This window comes from Nerophis lumbriciformis, linkage group LG28, assembly GCF_033978685.3.
Source record: "Nerophis lumbriciformis linkage group LG28, RoL_Nlum_v2.1, whole genome shotgun sequence".
NCBI lineage: Eukaryota > Metazoa > Chordata > Actinopteri > Syngnathiformes > Syngnathidae > Nerophis > Nerophis lumbriciformis.
This window is the reverse complement of record NC_084575.2, coordinates 27,184,106-27,202,563: the sequence shown is the minus strand read 5'-3', so window position 1 is coordinate 27,202,563 and position 18,458 is coordinate 27,184,106. Positions and strand designations below refer to the sequence as shown.

Sequence of the window (18,458 nt, the reverse complement as noted above, 5' to 3'; positions counted from 1 at the left end):
AGGGCCTGCCTGGAATATTTATGTTTGCTTACAGTCTTCTTGAAAATAAGATGGATATGTGTTAAGTTCCATCCATAGGACTCGAGCACAGGTTTGGCTATGCATTATTTCTTGCTGAATCGCATCAAGGCTGTGCTCTTTGAATAAAAGATATGTCCAAGGTACATTAAGCCACTAAGAAATCAAACACTAGTTTTTCTCCATTGATACAATTTAGTTCCAGGAAATACCCTGTGTATACCCCCTAGCAACTAACATACAGAACCCAAAATCAGTGACATCGGCACGTTGTGTAATTCGTAAATAAAAACAAAATACAATGATTTGCAAATCCTTTTCAACCTATATTCACTTGAATAGACTGCAAAGACAAGATATTTAATGTTCCAACTGAGAAACATAGTTGTTTTTTTTTGGCAAATAATCATTAACTTAGAATTTAATGGCAGCAACACATTGCAAAAAAGTTGGCACAGGGGTATTTTTACCACTGTGTTACATGGCCTTTCCTTTTAACAACACTCAGTAAACGTTTGGGAACTGAGGAGACCAATTTTTGAATCTTTTCAGGAGAAATTCTTTCCCATTCTTGCTTGATGTACAGCTTAAGTTGTTCAACAGGTATTTTAGGCTTCATATTGTGCCACTCATTTTCAATGGGAGACAGATTTGGACTACAGGCAGGCCAGTCTAGTACCCGCACTCTTTTACTACGAAGCCACGCTGTTGTAACACGTGGATTGGTATTGTCTTGCTGAAATAAGCAGGGGCGTCCATGATAACGTTGCTTGGATGGCAACATATGTTGCTCCAAAACCTGTATGTACCTTTCAGCATTAATGGTGCCTTCACAGATGTGTAAGTTACCCATGTCTTGGGCACTAATACACCCCCATACCATCACAGATGCTGGCTTTTCAACTCTGCGCCTATAACAGTCCGGATGGTTCTTTTCCTCTTTGGTCTGGAGGACAGTTTCACAGTTTCTTAAAACAATTAGAAATGTGGACTTGTCAGACCACAGAACACTTTTCCACTTTGCATCAGTCCATCTTAGATGAGCTCGGGCCCAGCGATGCCGCCGGCGTTTCTGGGTGTTGTTGATAAATGACTTTCGATTTGCTATAGTAGAGTTTTAACTTGCACTTACAGATGTAGCGACCGACTGTAGTTACTGACAGTACTTTTTGAAGTGTTTCTGAGCCCATGTGGTGATATCATTTACACACGGATGTCGCTTTCTGATGCAGTACCGCCTGAGGGATCGAAGGTCCGTAATATCATCGCTTACGTGCAGTGATTTCTCCAGATTCTCTGAACCTTTTGATGATATTACGGACCGCAGATGGTGAAATCCCGAAATTCCTCGCAATAGCTCGTTGAGAAATGTCGTTCTTAAACTGTTCGACAATTTGCTCACGCATTTGTTCACAAAGTGGTGAGCCTCGCCCCATCCTTGTTTGTGAATGGACACTGCTTTTATACCCAAACATGGCACCCACCTGTTCCCAATTAGCCCGTTCACCTGTGGGATGTTCCAAATAAGTGTTTGATGAGCATTCCTCAACTTTCTCAGTCTTTTTTGCCACTTGTGCCAGCTTTTTTGGAACACGTCGCAGGCATCAAAGTCCAAATGAGCTAATATTTGCAAAAACTAACAGTTTTACAGTTCGAACATTAAGTATCTTGTTTTTGCAGTCTATTCAATTGAATATAGGTTGAAAAGGATTTGCAAATCATTGTATTCTGTTTTTATGTACGATTTACACAACGTGCCAACTTCACTGGTTTTGGGTTTTGTACGTCTGAGAGCAGGTCTGGACTACAGGCAGGCCAGTCTAGTACCCGCACTCTTTTACTACGAAGCCACGCTGTTGTAACACGTGGATTGGCATCGTCTTGCTGAAATAAGCAGGGGCGTCCATGATAACGTTGCTTGGATGGCAACATATGTTGCTCCGAAACCTGTATGTACCTTTCAGCATTAATGGTGCCTTCACAGATGTGTAAGTTACCCATGTCTTGGGCACTAATACAACCCCATACCATCACAGATGCTGGCTTTTCAACTCTGCGCCTATAACAGTCCGGATGGTTCTTTTCCTCTTTGGTCTGGAGGACAGTTTCACAGTTTCCAAAAACAATTAGAAATGTGGACTTGTCAGACCACAGAACACTTTTCCACTTTGCATCAGTCAATCTTAGATGAGCTCGGGCCCAGCGAAGCCGCCGGCGTTTCTGGGTGTTGTTGATAAATGACTTTCGATTTGCTATAGTAGAGTTTTAACTTGCACTTACAGATGTAGCGACCGACTGTAGTTACTGACAGTACTTTTTGAAGTGTTTCTGAGCCCATGTGGTGATATCATTTACACACGGATGTCGCTTTCTGATGCAGTACCGCCTGAGGGATCGAAGGTCCGTAATATCATCGCTTACGTGCAGTGATTTCTCCAGATTCTCTGAACCTTTTGATGATATTACGGACCGCAGATGGTGAAATCCCGAAATTCCTCGCAATAGCTCGTTGAGAAATGTCGTTCTTAAACTGTTCGACAATTTGCTCACGCATTTGTTCACAAAGCGGTGAGCCTCGCCCCATCCTTGTTTGTCAATGGACGCTGCTTTTATACCCAATCATGGCACCCACCTGTTCCCAATTAGCCCGTTCGCCTGTGGGATGTTCCAAATAAGTGTTTGATGAGCATTCCTCAACTTTTTCAGTCTTTTTTGCCACTTGTGCCAGCTTTTTTGGAACACGTTGCAGGCATCAAATTCCAAATGAGCTAATATTTGCAAAAAATAACAGTTTTACAGTTCGAACGTTAAATATCTTGTTTTTGCAGTCTATTCAATTGAATATAGGTTGAAAAGGATTTGCAAATCATTGTATTCTGTTTTTATGTACGATTTACACAACGTGCCAACTTCACTGGTTTTGCGTTTTGTACGTCTGAGAGCAGGTCTGGACTACAGGCAGGCCAGTCTAGTACCCGCACTCTTTTACTACGAAGTCACGCTGTTGTAACACGTGAATTGGCATCGTCTTGCTGAAATAAGCAGGGGCGTCCATGATAACGTTGCTTGGATGGCAACATATGTTGCTCCAAAACCTGTATGTACCTTTCAGCATTAATGGTGCCTTCACGGATGTGTAAGTTACCCATGTCTTGGGCACTAATACACCCCCATACCATCACAGATGCTGGCTTTTAAACTTTGTGCCTATAACAATCCGGATGGTTATTTTCCTCTTTGGTCTGTAGGACAGTTTCACAGTTTCCAAAAACAATTAGAAATGTGGACTTGTCAGACCACGGAACATTTGTCCACTTTGCATCAGTCCATCTTAGATGAGCTCGGGCCCAGCGAAGCCGCCGGCGTTTCTGGGTGTTGTTGATAAATGACTTTCGATTTGCTATAGTAGAGATTTAACTTGCACTTACAGATGTAGCGACCGACTGTAGTTACTGACAGTACTTTTTGAAGTGTTTCTGAGCCCATGTGGTGATATCATTTACACACTGATGTCGCTTTTTGATGCAGTACCGCCTGAGGGATCGAAGGTCCGTAATATCATCGCTTACGTGCAGTGATTTCTCCAGATTCTCTGAACCTTTTGATGATATTACGGACCGCAGATGGTGAAATCCCGAAATTCCTCGCAATAGCTCGTTGAGAAATGTCGTTCTTAAACTGTTCGACAATTTGCTCACGCATTTGTTCACAAAGCGGTGAGCCTCGCCCCACCCTTGTTTGTGAATGGATGCTGCTTTTATACCCAATCATGGCACCCACCTGTTCCCAATTAGCCCGTTCACCTGTGGGATGTTCCAAATAAGTGTTTGATGAGCATTCCTCAACTTTCTCAGTCTTTTTAGCCACTTGTGCCAGCTTTTTTGGAACACGTTGCAGGCATCAAAGTCCAAATGAGCTAATATTTGCAAAAAATAACAGTTTTGCAGTTTGAACGTTAAATATCTTGTCTTTGCAGTCCATTCAATTGAATATACAGGTAAAAGCCAGTAAATTAGAATATTTTGAAAAACTTGATTTATTTCAGTAATTGCATTCAAAAGGTGTAACTTGTACATTATATTTATTCATTGCACACAGACTGATGCATTCAAATGTTTATTTCATTTAATTTTGATGATTTGAAGTGGCAACAAATGAAAATCCAAAATTCCGTGTGTCACAAAATTAGAATATTACTTAAGGCTAATACAAAAAAGGGATTTTTAGAAATGTTGGCCAACTGAAAAGTATGAAAATGAAAAATATGAGCATGTACAATACTCAATACTTGGTTGGAGCTCCTTTTGCCTCAATTACTGCGTTAATGCGGCATGGCATGGAGTCGATGAGTTTCTGGCACTGCTCAGGTGTTATGAGAGCCCAGGTTGCTCTGATAGTGGCCTTCAACTCTTCTGCGTTTTTGGGTCTGGCATTCTGCATCTTCCTTTTCACAATACCCCACAGATTTTCTATGGGGCTAAGGTCAGGGGAGTTGGCGGGCCAATTTAGAACAGAAATACCATGGTCCGTAAACCAGGCACGGGTAGATTTTGCGCTGTGTGCAGGCGCCAAGTCCTGTTGGAACTTGAAATCTCCATCTCCATAGAGCAGGTCAGCAGCAGGAAGCATGAAGTGCTCTAAAACTTGCTGGTAGACGGCTGCGTTGACCCTGGATCTCAGGAAACAGAGTGGACCGACACCAGCAGATGACATGGCACCCCAAACCATCACTGATGGTGGAAACTTTACACTAGACTTCAGGCAACGTGGATCCTGTGCCTCTCCTGTCTTCCTCCAGACTCTGGGACCTCGATTTCCAAAGGAAATGCAAAATTTGCTTTCGTCAGAAAACATGACTTTGGACCACTCAGCAGCAGTCCAGCTGGTGTCGGTCCACTCTGTTTCCTGAGATCCAGGGTCAACGCAGCCGTCTACCAGCAAGTTTTAGAGCACTTCATGCTTCCTGCTGCTGACCTGCTCTATGGAGATGGAGATTTCAAGTTCCAACAGGACTTGGCGCCCGCACACAGCGCAAAATCTACCCGTGCCTGGTTTACGGACCATGGTATTTCTGTTCTAAATTGGCCCGCCAACTCCCCTGACCTTAGCCCCATAGAAAATCTGTGGGGTATTGTGAAAAGGAAGATGCAGAATGCCAGACCCAAAAACGCAGAAGAGTTGAAGGCCACTATCAGAGCAACCTGGGCTCTCATAACACCTGAGCAGTGCCAGAAACTCATCGACTCCATGCCACGCCGCATTAACGCAGTAATTGAGGCAAAAGGAGCTCCAACCAAGTATTGAGTATTGTACATGCTCATATTTTTCATTTTCATACTTTTCAGTTGGCCAACATTTCTAAAAATCCCTTTTTTGTATTAGCCTTAAGTAATATTCTAATTTTGTGACACACGGAATTTTGGATTTTCATTTGTTGCCACTTCAAATCATCAAAATTAAATGAAATAAACATTTGAATGCATCAGTCTGTGTGCAATGAATAAATATAATGTACAAGTTACACCTTTTGAATGCAATTACTGAAATAAATCAAGTTTTTCAAAATATTCTAATTTACTGGCCTTTACCTGTAGGTTGAAAAGGATTAGCAAATCATTATATTCTGTTTTTATTTACACATTTACACAACGTGACAACTTTACTGGTTTTGGGGTTTGTACGTTCAGAAGTCACTGTCACTGTCAGGGTCCGCACCCTCAGCAAGGTATTGACTGAGACAGAGCATTTCAAATGAAAGCCGACAGCTTTGCCAGCACCTGACCAAGCCTACACGATCCGTCGTATCCAGGGATCGGGATCTACTGTAATTAAGAATAGATCTACCTAATGATAATTTAATTAGGAATGTTAATAGAAATTGGCCCCCTACTAGACCCACCACAGAGTACCATGTTCATTTCTCTCTGTCTCAGAGCCAGACTCTCTCCGCCCCTTACAGCTTGCTTGGTTGCACACCAGATACCTTATCGATTCCCTCATTGGCGTACACCGCTGACAAATCTTTCAAAAGCTTAATTCAAAGCAGGCTCAAAATAAGATTACTGATTTTATCACCTGGCTGCAGACAGTATTGCGAGGGAAGAAAGAGGAGACAAAACACATCAAAATGAAAAAGGACTGGCAGCTCGATAGGAGCAGCCTCTGCAGATCACCGTGTACTCCGGGGCTTTTTTAAAGGGAGAGAGACCCGGAACTTTCAGTGAAGTTGTAAATAATGGCAAAGTGCTTAATGGCCCACATATATCCTCTCTGACAGCTGACACAGCGTGATGCAAGGGAGGAAAATCAGTAATAAAAGGTGGGAAGAAAATCTATTTTGTAGTTGTTTCCAGAGCATTAACCTGCGTCATTGCAACACAGGTGGTAAAACAATATTGCATTTTGGCTATTCTTCCAATATAAATGTAATTAAATCACACCACCAGTATTTAGGAGGGACCCATGCCATAGAACGGGGGTCAGCGAGTTGCATGCAGCTCTTTTTTACTTGTATCTCATCCTCCTTGTATTCAGGATATAAAATCTAAGGTTCTGGACCATCATTTCTCCCAAAGTAGGTGTTATTGGCTACCACAATTTCTGCATAATTTGCATTGTTGTTGTTGGGGAGGGGATCTGTGATTCCTACCTCTACGTCACGCAACAACGTGACTGGCTAGCTCATTATTTCTCAAAATGGCTCAAGAATCTCATTGAGATTGATACCATTTTGATCATATTTACTTGCAAACTTTGTAAGTCTTTCGGTGTCGTACACCAAATTTACAGGTAAATCATCCATCCATCCATCCATCCATCTTCTTCCGCTTATCCGAGGTCGGGTCGCGGGGGCAGCAGCTTAAGCAGGGAAGCCCAGACTTCCCTCTCCCCAGCCACTTCGTCCAGCTCTTCCTGTGGGACCCCGAGGCGTTCCCAGGCCAGCCGGGAGACATAGTCTTCCCAACGTGTCCTGGGTCTTCCCCGCGGCCTCCTACCGGTGGGACGTGCCCTAAACACCTCCCTAGGGAGGCGTTCGGGTGGCATCCTGACCAGATGCCCGAACCACCTCATCTGGCTCCTCTCGATGTGGAGGAGCAGCGGCTTTACTTTGAGCTCCTCCCGGATGGCAGAGCTTCTCACCCTATCTCTAAGGGAGAGCCCCGCCACCCGGCGGAGGAAACTCATTTCGGCCGCTTGTACCCGTGATCTTGTCCTTTCGGTCATGACCCAAAGCTCATGACCATAGGTGAGGATGGGAACGTAGATCGACCGGTAAATTGAGAGCTTTGCCTTCCGGCTCAGCTCCTTCTTCACCACAACGGATCGATACAGCGTCCGCATTACTGAAGACGCCGCACCGATCCGCCTGTCGATCTCACGATCCACTCTTCCCCCACTCGTGAACAAGACTCCGAGGTACTTGAACTCCTCCACTTGGGGCAAGATCTCCTCCCCAACCCGGAGATGGCACTCCACCCTTTTCCGGGCGAGAACCATGGACTCGGACTTGGAGGTGCTGATTCTCATCCCAGTCGCTTCACACTCAGCTGCGAACCGATCCAGTGAGAGCTGAAGATCCTGGCCAGATGAAGCCATCAGGACCACATCATCTGCAAAAAGCAGAGACCTAATCCTTCAGCCACCAAACCAGATCCCCTCAACGCCTTGACTGCGCCTAGAAATTCTGTCCATAAAAGTTATGAACAGAATCGGTGACAAAGGGCAGCCTTGGCGGAGTCCAACCCTCACTGGAAACGTGTCCGACTTACTACCGGCAATGCGGACCAAGCTCTGGCACTGATCATACAGGGAGCGGACTGCCACAATCAGACAGTCCGATACCCCGTACTCTCTGAGCACTCCCCACAGGACTTCCCGAGGGACACGGTCGAATGCCTTCTCCAAGTCCACAAAACACATGTAGACTGGTTGGGCAAACTCCCAAGCACCCTCAAGGACCCTGCCGAGAGTATAGAGCTGGTCCACAGTTCCACGACCAGGACGAAAACCACACTGTTCCTCCTGAATCCGAGGTTCGACTATCCGGCGTAGCCTCCTCTCCAGTACACCTGAATAGACCTTACCGGGAAGGCTGAGGAGTGTGATCCCACGATAGTTAGAACACACCCTCCGGTTCCCCTTCTTAAAGAGAGGAACCACCACCCCGGTCTGCCAGTCCAGAGGCACCGCCCCCGACGTCCACGCGATGCTGCAGAGTCTTGTCAACCAAGACAGCCCCACAGCATCCAGAGCCTTAAGGAACTCCGGGCGGATCTCATCTACCCCCGGGGCCTTGCCACCGAGGAGCTTTTTAACTACCTCAGCAACCTCAGCCCCAGAAATAGGAGAGCCCACCACAGACTCCCCAGGCACTGCTTCCTCATAGGAAGACGTGTTGGTGGGATTGAGGAGGTCTTCGAAGTATTCCCTCCACCGATCCACAACATCCGCAGTCGAGGTCAGCAGAACACCATCCTCACCATACACGGTGAATGGTAAATCATAATAGTTTCAATATAGAGGCAACATGTTTTTCCACTCTACTGTTACTTTAAATTCCCGTTTAGATGAAGAATGACTCATAATCCTCACGAAGAAAAGGGAGTGAAACCAAGCGTTTTTGTGTCTTTCTTGCCATGTGCGGGTCTAAATTGGTTGTCACAGTGTACCAACTTGTCGTATTATGTCTTCATCTTTCTACGATTAAGGTGAGAGGAATTATTTATGATCTAAAATAAACTCCCACAAGCTCTGATTCAAGAAAGCAGCTCACCAGCCGATGATGTCAACACAGCCACACAAGCTTCTGTAAATAGTTTGTCTGTGTTAGTGCTTATAATAACAATATCACTAATAGTTGGTTAATATTCAAGACAAAATGTAAATGGGATATTGATGGCGGTTTTTGGATGGTTATTTATCGAGTTTTATGGGCGGAATAGAGGACCTCCTATTGACTCCGCTGTAAGCACACTTTTTTTTGCGTTTATTTATGAGTTACAATACATAAAAAAAATACATTATCGTTTTGTCTTTCAGAATGATTGTGAACAATGGGCAAAATTAAAAAAAAGTGCAATTCCCCTTTAAAAGTAAGATAAGACTCAACTTTTCAAAATGTGCTAGCTTGACGCTAATTGACATTAGATTTGCCATAGACATGCTACTGATTAGCGATTAAAACACCTCTAAGGTAATGAAAACCACAACTAAGATGTACGTTACAACCAAACAGCTGGTATTTATTAAATGAAATACTTACAATATCAATTTTATTTTTATTAAATCAACATAGAAAAAAAAACACACGATACACTTTCAACTAGTGCAGGGGTCGGCAAACCAAAATGTTGAAAGAGCCTTATTGGACCAAAAATACAAAAACAAATCTGTCTGGAGCCGCAAAAAAAATTAAAAGCCATATTACATACAGCTAGTGTGTCATGAGATATACATTGAATTAATATGACTTAAAGGAAACTAAATGACCTCAAATATAGCTACAAATGAGGCATAATTATGCAATATGTACATATAGCTAGCCCAAATAGCATGTTAGCATCGATTAGCTCGCAGTCACGCAGTGACCAAATATGTCCGATTAGCACTCCACACAAGTCAACAGTGTTGGGTTAGTTACTGAAAAGCAGTAACTAGTTACAGTTACTAGTTACTTCATTTCAAAAGTAACTCAGTTACTAACTCAGTTACTTACACCAAAAAGTAATGCGTTACTGTGAAAAGTAACTATTTAGTTACTTCTTTTTTCTTTTTTTTTTAAAGCTCCAATTAATGCCCTTTTAGCCTTCATTTCAGTACTGTTATTGTAGTGGAGAATAATACAATCTGTTGATCAACTTGACATGCATTTGCATCACTCAACTCTGCTAAGCCATGTGGTCTACATACAACACACAAAGACAAAGATATGCTACAAAGACCAATTTGTTTCTGGCCAGAACAAATTGACAAAACTATTTTAAATAGCTGCAACATAACATACATAAGTAACAAACAGCATAATAACAGCATAGATGTAAAGCGCAAGAAAGGCACACACTACATACACAAAGTCTAACCAGGCATTTTCTTCCTCAAGTAATTCTTATACAAAATCATGTCTGAAGCCCAGAACACTACACATTTCCCCAGTTTTAGTTTAGAGATAAGGAAAGATTGGCCTGGCCCACTAGGATCCCTCTTTATGTTTGTGAACTTTATAGTCTATACATTTAGAGTGATGTGATAATCAAACACTCTAGAAGTCTAGAATGAAAGAGTATATAAGAGAATTGACAGCAACGTTCCCTCTCAGGAGCGCGCATGTGCAATTGCGCACTGCTCAAGCGTCCTCTGCGCACGGCAAATCTATGCCACGCACAAAATCAAATAAAAAAATAAGCGCATAACAATTTTCGACACGACACGGACACGACAGAGAAAACCGTTTTCGTCATCATTGTTCAAATATTGTAACGTCTGTCGAGACGCTTTGAAGACATGAATTCCATCCATCACTTTACTGAGCAAAACTCTTTACTGTCGGCCATAAACACATCACCAAAACATTAGTAAAAAAAATGATATCTAGCAAAACTGGTCATTTTCTGCAGTACAAACCAGACCAAAAGCAACTTTGTTATATCAACAGCAGCCGCTCGCTCTCTCACGTGCGCCAACACTTGCACATATGGCACTTAGCCAGTGATGCGTTTACAGCCACACAAAAAGTCGGACAACTCCAACACCACACATAAAGTGTCATTCCAGGTCGTTACACTATGATTTACCAATCAAATGTGTGCTTATTCTAGTGTCATTTATTAGGAATCTTAATTTATAAATATTAATCATTAAATGCTGTTAGTATATTAAATAAATACTAATAAAAATATATTTTTTACAAACAGGAAGTTGCAGGAATGTACACATGATCCCCTGCTTACATCTCATTGTGCAACATGTGAATGTTTTAATGGGAACTAAAGCAGGACCTCCACCCAGACAAACAATACAAGTACACAGTTCATGAAAAACAATATTTTTTGTTATTGTCATTATAAGTGGGCCTAAACACTTACATTAGAAATGGAAATGACTGCTGTCATTTGATTATAATAATAAGAGAATGTTGTCTGTCTATCTGTGTTGGCCCTGTGATGAGGTGGGGACTTGTCCAGGGTGTACCCTGCCTTCCGCCCGAATGCAGCTGAGATAGGCTCCAGCGACCCCGAAAGGGACAAGCGGTAGGAAATGGATGGATGGATGGAGATGTAAGTTGTTATTTAGTGAGGTTTGGGACAGGTGTGCTGCTGGTGTAGCCACAGTGTGCACGTCTAAAGTTGCTCACATGGACTCCACTCAATGCTCAGGGACTTTTTGCGTTTGCTCACACATGAACAATTAGAGGGAACATTGATTGACAGAGTGTGTACCTTCAGCGGTGAATGGTGGTGGTGGTGGAGGTGAAGTGGCATCAGAGTCTCTGTCTCTCTTTACTAGCTTCGTCGAAGCATGTTGCTATGTAGCTTGTTTCAGCAGATTTGAATTGCTGTTTTGGGCAGTAGATGGCATCTTTGATCCAAAGCACAATTTACATTTAACTAAAATGTTATTTTCTTTGTGCACGACAAAAGAAAAGTAGTGAAAATATCTCCATGTTAGCAAACTCGACTTCAGGCTCCGCCATGATCAGACACGCCCCCCCCCCCCCCCCCCCTCGGTCCCCACACTCACACTCAGACACCCACACAGAGCGCATGTCTCTCTCTCTTCTCCGGCTTGTGACACAAGAAGAATCAGAACGCAGCGCTCCGATAAAACACACTTTATACTACATAAAAAGTAACGTAAAATAACGCAGTAACGCATCATGTAGTAACGGTAACTGAGTTACTGAATATAAAAAAATAACGCGTTAGATTACTAGTTACCGCCGAAACTAACGGCGTTACAGTAACGCGTTACTTTGTAACGCGTTAGTCCCAACACTGCAAGTCAATAACATCAACAAAACTCACCTTTGTGGATTCATGCACAACGTTAAAAGTTTGGTGGACAACATGAGACAGAAAAAGAAGTGGCATAAAACACGTCCTAGAAAGTCGCAGAAAGATATAGATGTAAACAAACTAAGGTGAGTTCAAGGACTGCAAAAATGAGTAGGACAAAACGGCACTCGCCAAATACTCGAATCAGTGAAGCATGTTTAATATAAACAGTGTGCTGTATAACAATTAGGGAGGTTTGTGTCATGTTTGTCCTCCTACAGAAACCATATTAAAACAAAACTTTTTTTTTTTCCCCTCAACTTTTTCCATTTTTCATACATTTTTGAAAAAGCTCCAGAGAGCCACTAGGGCGGCGCTAAAGAGCCGCGGGTTGCCGACCCCTGAACTAGTGCATCAACCCAAAAAAAAAAAAAACCCTTCCTCCCCCATTCACACCCACTCACACAAAAGGGGTTGTTTCTTTCTGCTACCAATATTCTGGTTCCCACAACATGGACAACACTTCTGCAAGGGACACAACACAGTCCCTGAAGCACACTTGATTGTTTGTGCTGCTGGTCCACTAACATTTTAATTTAATTACTTTTTTTTTTTTTTTTTTTCTCCCTTATGTAATTATTTTTATATTGTTTTACTTTCCTCTTTATCCAAGAAAATATTTATTTATCTTATCTATAAAAAAAAAAAAAAAAAAGGAAAGAAAGGACCTTATCTTCACCAGACCTGGTTGTAAATGAAATTAGCTTTGTTTAAAGTTTTTTTTTTTTTAAAACCAGGTCCAGTCCAGATAATGTCCAAGTCGGGTCCAGCAACACACACATTCATTCATGTACACTGAGAAAAAACAAAACAAAAAAAAAAACAGAAAATTTTGCAGCTCTTTAGCGCCGCCCTAGTGGCTCCCTGGACCTCTTTTAGAAATGGAAAAAGATGAAGAAAAATATATATTTTTTATTTTAATACACAGTATTTTCTGTAGGAGGACAAACATGACACAAACCTTCCTAATTAAACATGCTTCACTGATGACAGTATTTGGCAAGCACCGTTTTGTCCTACTAATTTCATCGCAGTTTGTTTACATGTACAACTTTCTCCAACGCTGCCACAGAAAGACGTGTTTTATGCCACTCCTTCTTTGTCTCATTTTGTCCACCAAACGTTTTATGCTGTGTGTGAATGCACAAAGGTGAGCTTTGTAGATTTTATTGATTTGCTGGAGTGTTTATCAGGCATATTTGGTCAATCCACGACTGCGAGTTAATCGATGCTAACATGCTATTTAGGCTAACTGTATGCCTCGTTTGTAGGTACCGTATTTTTCGGACTATAAGTCGCAGTTTTTTTCATAGTTTGGCCGGGCTCCAGTGCGACTTATATATGTTTTTTTCCTTCTTTGTTATGCATTTTCGGCAGGTGAGACTTATACTCCGGTGCGACTTATACTCTGAAAAATACGGTATATTTGAGCTCATTTAATTCCCTTTACTTATGTCCTATTTGCATGTCTCACGACACATTATCTGTATGTAAAAGACCAATATCTGAAGCTTTTCAGGTGGAATTCTTTCCCATTCTTGCTTGATGTACAGTTTAAGTGAGATCTGGGCAAATTAAGGCCCGGGGGCCACATGCGGCCCGTTGAGCTTTTCAATCTGGCCCGCCGGACATTCCCAAATAATTTTTTTTAGATCTTTAAGATGGAAAATGTAGCTGCCATTATGATGTGCAGTGATGTTCTCTAATGACCGTAAGTCTTCAACTATACTAAGTATTTCAATGGTTGGAATCTGCGCTTTGGGATGATATACCAGTTACTATGGTAATCTAAATAGTTACAATGGTAATCTAATTAGTTACTATTGTAATCTACGTCACAGCAGCTCAGACGAGACACCAAGCAGTGTGGGCGGGAAGCGTTTCCACAGGAGATTTTCACAACAAAGTTCTAAAGCTTAGTGATACATCAGATATATCAGATTGTCGGTGGGTTTATTTTGTACCCTTCGCGTTCATATTTCACTGTTATTTGTGTTGCGTTTCACTTGATTGTAAAATATGTCGATCGAAAGGGGGTGTGACGTTCATATTAAGTCAATATTCAGTGTTTTATCGTTTATAGAAAAATTTAAAATTCCATTACGTTTTTTAAAGCGGTCTGTCATAACGTTTTTAGCATTCAATCAGACATTATTGTGAGGTTTTGTATTGTTCCTAAAAATAGATATACCGGCCCCTTAAGTTGTTCAACAGTCCGGGGTCTCTGTCGTATTTTAGGCTTCATATTGCGGCACACATTTTCAACGGGAGACAGGTCTGGACTACAGGAAGGCCAGTCTTTACTATGAAGCCACACTGTTGTAACACGTGGCTTGGCATTGTCTTGCTGAAATAAGCAGGGGCGTCCATGATAACGTTGCTTGGATGGCTACATATGTTGCTCCAAAACCTGTATGTACCTTTCAGCATTAATGGTGCCTTCACAGATGTGTAAGGTACCCATGCCTTGGGCACTAATACACCCCCATACCATCACAGATGCTGGCTTATGAACTTTGCGCTTATAACAATCCGGATGGTTCTTTTCCTCTTTGTTCCGGAGGACACAAGTTTCCAAAAACAATTTGAAATGTGGACTTGTCAGACCAAAGAACACTTTTCCACTTTGTATCAGTCCATCTTCGATGAGCTTGCGCCCAGAGAAGCCGGCGGCGTTTCTGGGTGTTGTTGATAAATCGCTTTTGCTTTGCATAGTAGAGTTTTAACTTGCACTTACAGATGTAGCGACAAACTGTAGTTACTGACAGTGGGTTTCTGAAGTGTTCCTGAGCCCATGTGGTGATATCCTTTACACACTGATGTCGGTTTTTGAAGCAGTTTTGGAATAATTGTTTGTAAGTTATCACAAAAGAAATGTTGTATTATGAATGCTGTCTTTCGAGGCCTAACAAGAGGAAGAATGCTCGTGAAACGCCACTGTGATTTCAACACGGACAGATGGCAGGATCTGCTCAACTTCCGGAGGAACTCTCTTTGAAATGTTAAACGAACTCTCTTTGAAGTATTTCACAAACTCTCTTCCAACTGTTTGGTGACCGAGGTCAACGCTGTTTACGACCCGCTGCCCTCTTGAAGTCACTGTGGTCAGGAGACGGGAGGGGTTATCCATTGTCCTCCAACACCTGCCCCAGCTGGATCCAGGAAGAGCCCAAGCCCGAGAAATCCTCTTCTTGGACTTCAAAGCGACCGAAAACAATGACTCTTTTACACACTTACCATTCCTGCTGTGACATGTGTTGGTGCGTGAACATGGAACATCTGAATTAAAAGAGGAGACGAAAACCTTCTTCGTCAGAGCGTGCTAAGACACTGTAAGAGGTTACAGGTTGACGCATGTCTCTCCTCAATTGAGTCCAAATTGAATTCTGTCTCTGTTGGATTCCTTGCCTTTTGTCTTGTTTAATAGATGTCCTGTGTTTGAACGTGACAAGCAGTACCGCCTGGGGGATCGAAGGTCACGGGCATTCAATGTTGGTTTTCAGCCTTGCTGCTTACATGCAGTGATTATTCCAGATTCTCTGAACCCTTTGATGATATTACGGACCGTAGATGGTGAAATCCCTAAATTCCTTGCAATAGCTGGTTAAAAAACTTTTACAGTTCGAACGTTAAATATCTTGCCTTTGCAGTCTATTCAATTGAATATAGGTTGAAAAGGATTTTATTTACGATTTACACAACGTGCCAACTTCACTGGTTTTGGGTTTTGTAAGTCTGAGAGCATAAAATGATGAAGGCCGCTTGAATAAGAGTCCATTTCCTGAGAATACATATTAGAATATGTTTCCTGCACTGGGAGCATCACTAATAAAACTATGATAACAGGTATGATACTGCCTACATGTCTGAGTGGTCAACTGGCAACAAGAGTGGATCCACTGACCCCCCCACACCCTCCCTATCAATCCAGATGCCGTGGGGCAGATTAGGTCCCTGACATATGTGCCACTGGTCTCCGTATAGAGCATTTTAAAAGCTCTGATCTCCGGTGAAGTTGGAAGGACGTCAGCCATGTGGCCATCTGGTGGAACCCAATACAAAGCTCACCAACAAGGTCGGGCGCAAGGGCTGGGCGTCATCCCCATAAACCCTTTTAATCTGGATTAAAATATTAGAGGCATCATGGTTGACAGTCTTTAATCATTTTGATGGTCGGTTAAAACGAAACTCTTCTCATGAAAGCCACACTCGTGACACACCCGAGTCTCCACGTTTTCTGCAGACGCAGCCAAACAGATACGGATAGGGATATCATCCTGAGAACCAGCGTCCTTTTGGTTCATATCTTTTGTCAGAGTCACAAATTACGGAAAGAAATCGCTCGTTTACGGAAAAAAACAATGTCCACTGCAGAGGACACTGGTTCCCAGGACGTGGTGTGCACAGGTTAAATATTTACGGACCATTGGGACGCCAGAGAACTTACCATAGAACGAGAGCTTTCCTTTCACTGTGTTCATTCCCCTGGAATTCTCAGCCACACACTCGTACGTGCCAGCATCCTCCTGTTGGAAGTAAGGGATTTCCAGAACGCCGCTCGCTTTCCTCATGTCCACCTTCCTCGGGAAAGGTGTGGCGTCCACTTTTCTCCAGCTAATGGAAGGCACAGGGCTAGGGACAAAATACAAGCATTTCGTATAGTTAACTTTTTTTCAATATTGTTCTTTTTTTTAAATTTATTTTTATAAATCCCCTAAAAGCATAAAGCAAAGTGATGAAAGCGAGAATAACAAATTGCCAGCCACTACTTTTAGTACATTTTAACCCTTGTGTAATGTTCATATTGTTGTTACACAGCCAGCGTTTGTGGGTCTGATGGACCCGTTGCATTTTGTGGCTTTTAATGCCTCACAGATGTTTACCTTATCCCAATGAGCATCTGTTCAGTATTTTAACATAAAAGTGTTTGATTGTGAGGCATTAAAAGACACAAAATGCAACGGGTCCATCAGACCCACAAACGCTGGCTGAGTAACAACAATATGAACGTTGCACGGAAAACTTCTCTGCCAGTTTCTGCATCCCACAGGGATTCTTCTTTTGTGTTTCTGCACCTGTGGTTCCCACACAAGGTTGCAACTTTGTTTGTCAACACTGTCTGCTCTCATTTTCTCGCACATTTGACCTTCTGATGCTCTGTGTACCAACACTCTGTCCTCCTCCTGTCTAGGCCTGCTGTGTGTGTGTGTGTGTGTGTGTGGTACACAGAACATCAATTTCCACACTTCTATTAGCCCCGGGTCCAATGGACCCGGACATCTTATATGTAATAGAAATGTGTAAGGGGGGGTGCATGGAGTGTGTTCATTAAATATGTATTCTGATATATGTTCTTCACAGAAAATGAGCCAAAGTCAGTGAGTCTCAGTTTGAAAAATGAATTATTTGTATCATTTTTCTTTTAGTAAAAAATTAAAACGGGTCCCAGAGACCCGAACACCACACAAGGGTTAAGACATGAAAACTCCAGAGCGGGAATGCAGGTCCGCTGTGAAATGCTTTACTATCAAAATATATTTATATGAAATATACAGTATGGTATACATTAAAGTTTATAATAGACCCCGGCTAGTCGCAAATAAACACAAGTAATTGAGAAACCCCTTCCTGTGAAGTGCAACACTTAGCCATTTAAACCTCAAATCAACATGTAATTTATGTTGTATTATTACTACGAGGTATAGTTTATGCTAATATTTCCATCTTATCACATATTTATAAATTACTACAGAATAGGTACACATGTATTTTTCTTTTATTATGCATTCTAAGTCCTTAAATAAATAAATAAATAAAAAGTCTGTTCACAATAATGGAGTCAATAGGGGCTCTCTATTTTGCCCACAAAACTCTCTAAATAACCATTCAAAACCCGCAAACAATACTTTATTTACATCTCGTGACCTGAATATTAACCAAATATTAGTAATGTTGTTATTATAAGTGCAAACGCAGACTAAGTATTTTTAGCATTGATAACTGAGAGCTAACTGTAGTTTATGCTGCACATGTCATTTATGCTGTAATATTACTACGAGGTAATGTTTATGCTGGTATTTCCATCTTATCACATATTTATAAATTACTAAAGAATAGGTACACATATATTTTTCTTTTATCATGCATCCTAAGTCGTAAATACATAAAAAGATCGCTCACAATAATGGAGTCAATAGGGGCTCTGCTCTCTATTTTGCCAACAAAACTTTCTAAATAACCATTCAAAACCCGCAATCAATACTTTATTTACATCTCGTGACCTGAATATCAACCAAATATTAATAATGTTGTTATTATAAGTATTTTTAGCATTGATAACCGAGAGCTAACTATAGTTTATGCTGCACTGGACTCAAGGAGAGAGACATG

At 41.9% G+C, this 18,458-nt stretch overlaps 1 protein-coding gene across 1 annotated transcript in view; it reads right to left on the bottom strand.

Moving 5' to 3' along the window:
* The window catches only part of LOC133571017 (contactin-4-like), a 443,628-nt gene that overhangs the window by 164,499 nt on the left and 260,671 nt on the right, over positions 1 to 18,458 (bottom strand). The window contains exon 8 of the mRNA XM_061923981.2: positions 16,516 to 16,700. Within this exon, the coding sequence (XP_061779965.1) occupies positions 16,516 to 16,700 (185 nt within the window). The remainder of the gene's footprint in view (positions 1 to 16,515; positions 16,701 to 18,458) is intronic.